The sequence below is a fragment of the Miscanthus floridulus genome, chromosome 8 (genome assembly GCF_019320115.1).
Source record: "Miscanthus floridulus cultivar M001 chromosome 8, ASM1932011v1, whole genome shotgun sequence".
NCBI lineage: Eukaryota > Viridiplantae > Streptophyta > Magnoliopsida > Poales > Poaceae > Miscanthus > Miscanthus floridulus.
The window spans coordinates 162,062,949-162,067,097 of NC_089587.1; the positions used below are offsets into that span (position 1 = coordinate 162,062,949).

General features: G+C 53.5%; 1 protein-coding gene across 1 annotated transcript; it reads left to right on the plus strand.

Moving 5' to 3' along the window:
• The first annotated feature begins 581 nt into the window (after positions 1-581).
• On the plus strand, positions 582-2,645 carry LOC136470096 (RING-H2 finger protein ATL5-like). Its single transcript, XM_066468054.1, has 2 exons — positions 582-721; positions 2,327-2,645. Exons 1-2 carry the CDS (start codon positions 582-584, stop codon positions 2,643-2,645), a joined length of 459 nt encoding a protein of 152 aa, XP_066324151.1.
• Positions 2,646-4,149: the final 1,504 nt, after the last annotated feature.

Genomic DNA, 4,149 nt, shown 5'->3' on the forward strand with positions numbered 1-4,149 from the left:
CGGTTGAATTTGGAGCAAAGCTCGCGATGGTGGAGTCCTCGGATAAAGGCGGTGATGACTTCAGCTTCCATGATGTTGGGGATAGAGTTCCTCATCTCGGAGAAACGCCGGATGTAGCTGTGGAGGAGCTCGGATGGCTTCTGGTTGATGCGGCTGAGATCATGCTTCGTGCTGGGTCGAGTACACGTGGCCATATAGTTGTCGGTGAAAACTTTCTTCAACTCTTCCCACAAGCCAATGGAGTCTGGCGCAAGGCTGGTGAACCAGCTCATGATAGGTGGCATGAGCATGACGAGGAGATCATTTGCCATGACGCTGGTTTCTCCTCCCGCGACGTGGACGGCAGTGGCGTAAGCCTATAGCCACTGAGTTGGGTTCATTCTTCCTTTGTAGGGCTCGACCTCGATAATCTTAAAACCATAGGGCCATCGAAGCGTTCGGAGTGCTCTTGTGAAAGCCAGAGGCCCTTTAGGGTTGTCAACACCGTCGTCTGTGGCGTTGTGGTCGGGGATAGGCTCGAGGGCTGAGTCCGGGTTGCCGTACTCCTTTTCGTAATCCTGGCGGCGACGCACTTCGTCTTCATGGCGACCAAAGCGACGTTGCTCGATACGCCGCCACGCATCCCGAAGGTTGCTAAGATGTACTCTAGCATCCTGTTCGACCTTTTGGTCGTGCTGGCGATGGTGTTCAGCGTGATGGCCCCCGGGTCCCCCCTAGAAAGGTAGTGACTGGTCGACGAAACGGCTTTGACTGGGGCGGCGATTGGATCTCGGCGTAGCTGATCGATGAATCATGCTCGTAGAGCACGAAGGTCTCTGATCCTCGCGGATCTCATTGACCTGACAGTGAGCCGCTTTAAGCATAGCGGCGATCTTGGCGAGCTCGGGCGTTTGAGGGAAACGAGCGAGCTCGTTAGCGGCTACTGCCAAATTGGCGCTTGGAGTCTTGAAGACGTCGTGGCCATCGACGCGGAGAAATTCTTCGTCGATGTCGCGGTAGAGCGGGAGCGGTCTTCCTTGAGAGTCAAGTCGATTATTCCGAGCAGCCTCGGCCCTCGCGATGGCTGCCTCGTTTTCTCGCCGCTGCGCGCGGTTGACGTTTCGGTTCTCCCGAGCAACGCGCTCTTCCTCGGTTTCGCCGTTCCGAGGAGGGCTGTCGATGCTGACGTTGAAGATCGTACCACCCCGGAAGGGTGGAAGGAGAAATTGATCGGAGAAGGTTTCGGCGAGGGTCTCCGTAGAGCCCTGAGACTCAGAGCCCAGAGTTTCTTCCGGGATGGTCTGGAGGTGCGCCCCGGGGCTCCGGCCTAAGTGTAGCGTGTTGACGGCTGACGAAAGCTGGACGGCGACCTAGTCAGCGAGTTTGCCCCTTAGGGCGTGCTGGTAAGCGGCAGCGGCGTTGGAGAATCCGAAGGGTAGGGCCGTAGCCCCTGCAATTTCCCGAGCAGCCTCCAATAGATCTGGATCGGAGGGTGGTCGGCGCTGAACCAGAGTGTCCAGTGCCGATTCGGTGATGGAGAGAATATCGGCGAGCTTCAATCCGACCCGATCGATGGATTCGATCAGATCGTCGTTGTTGATCGGCCTCCTCTGGTAGCGAGGAAGCGGACGACGAGTCGTCGCCGAGGGAGACCTCAGAATCGGCTCCGAGATCGGATCTGCAGTTGCAGGTGCGGTGGTGACCGGCGCAGAACCGATCTGCCCTGGCTCGTGGAGCTCTCCGACTCTGTCAGCGTTGATGACCCACGAGATGGATCCGACCATGAAGATCTGGCCGGGCTGCGGAAGGGACGAAGAGCCTGTGGAAAAAGCCATCTTGTTCGACAAGGAAACAGCACGCACACCCCTACCTGGCGCGCCAACTGTCGACAGAATATCATCGGCAGTCCTCCGAGGGGTATCCCACGAAGGTAGATTGATCGGCAGAGGAGCGCGAGATAAAAAATAAGAAGGCAACAGAGACACACGAGTTAGACAGGTTCAGGCTGTCAGTACGACGTAATACCCTACTCCTGTGGTATGTTGGTTTGTATTAGCTATCGTATGATATATCGTGATTTTAGAGGGGGTCCCTGCCTGCCTTATATAGTCCGGGAGGCAGGGTTATAAGCCAGTTAGATCTGAAAGATAACCGAAAAGTAATAACTGATTACAGGAATCTTGGGATCATACATATCCTAACAGATCTCGCAGATATCTTCCTGATATCTTGCGAAAGGCGCCGAGCAGAGTCGTGCTCCGCAAGGTTTCTTCTTATGGGCTGGGCCACCCCTAAGACGTAGTCCATGTGGTCTGTCATGGGTATCCGGGGTCGTACACCCCCACAGTGTACATGTACGGCGCCGCTGTGCCGGGTTCCAAGAGGACGCGGCGGAGTGCTCGGTGTGCCTCGCGGAGCTCGAGGACGGCGAGGAGGCGCGGTTCTTGCCCTGCTGTGGCCACGGCTTCCACGCCGAGTGCGTTGACATGTGGCTGGTGTCCCACACTACCTGCCCGCTCTGCCGGCTCACCGTCTCCAAGCCCGACCCCGACTCGTCTCAAACCCCAACGCCAGTCTCGGCTCTTCGTCCGCTCCCTCCAGAGCCGGCGAACCTGCCCAGGAGTGTGCTTCTCGGGTCTCCGACCAGGGCGCGGTCACCGCGGTGAACATGACCAGCGACGACGGAGATGACACGACCGCTTCGGCTTCCACTGCCGCTGCGCCCTTTCCGGTGATCGAGATTCCTGAGTTGGCGCCCGTGCCGACGCCGACCCCGCGCGACGCGGCCAAGTCGTCGCCGGTCTCAACGAGGCCGAGGTCGTTTCGGAGGCTGTGGAGCTTCGGAAGGCAAGGCCCGAGCTCGAGCTCCTCCTGCACCTGCGGCGCCGGCGAAGTAGCCGACGTGGAGCAGGGTAGCAGCGTTACCGTCGGCATGGCCGTCGCGGAAGCGCAGCTGCCATCAGAGGCCACGCGGCCGGTGCGGCCCAGGGATCTGCTGTGTAGCGACGGACCCCCGGACGTGCGTCAGGCCGACTAACCGGAGAGCAACTACAGCTTTCAGATACCTGTGCATATGTACACTCTGTAGCGTTGAATTCGAGCTACCCTATTTTGTTTTATTTAATTTGTGGTAATTGTACACTCTTTGTATTACATTTACACAGTACAAGTCTAGAACTAGGCTCAGCGTAAAATCAATGATTTAACCCGGTCAACATAAAGAACTAACCAATTAAGCAACTTTCAGTTTGCCTCTTCAAATCGAGTTTATAGATACGGTGCATTGTTTCTATAAAACAACGGAACTATCTCCACTTTCAGTCTTTCACCATGGATCAAATCAAAATTCAGTCAAATACTATCGAGTCCTTCAGCACCCACTCTAATCCATGTAAAAGAGCAAGTATAGTAAGACCTATTCAGCAAGATGAAAAGTTATCCATCTCCCAAAAATAAAAATAAAAAAATGAAATGAGTACTCAGCTCTCTCTCTCTCTCTCTCTCTCTCTCTCTCTCTCTCTCTCAAAATAAAAATAAAAAAATCTATGTGTTGGGCTCTATTTGGAGTTATTTGTATTTTATTTATCCTTAGTCCTAGTGTTTTATTGTTTGTAGTCATGTTCGTTACTTATCTAAATTATCATATTGGTACTATATTAAACATGGGATTGACCAAAAGAATCCTTAGCAAACTACGTTTAAACGAGAATTTACAGATGGCACCAATCTTGCAGGTGCTATGCTCTACTACATGTAGATCATATTTGTGCATTACAACTAGTATTGACATTGCTAGCCCTCCAAAATAATTTAGTTAATTTGTCTGCAACATATTTGGTACTCAATTTGGAGTATGGATTCTCTTGGTCGATATCTTAATTTAGTACAACACAAAATGATGACTTAAATAAATATCCGAAGAACTCTAAATCTAGGACCAAAAAAAAACTCGGCCTACGGTGGGCAGACAGCCCCCGCAACTTTGTGCTTAAGGAAGAAGACCTTCTCACGCAGGCCGAGAAAACCCCCGAACACCATGTCCCGCCCTTACACAGGGGCCCGTTACCCTGTGAGTGGGCCGGTCCGTTGCCTGTGCTTTGGGAAACTCGAGACAGGTGAGGGGATTTTTTTAACTCCGGGCAGGCGAACGAGCGCACCCGTGGGGGCTCG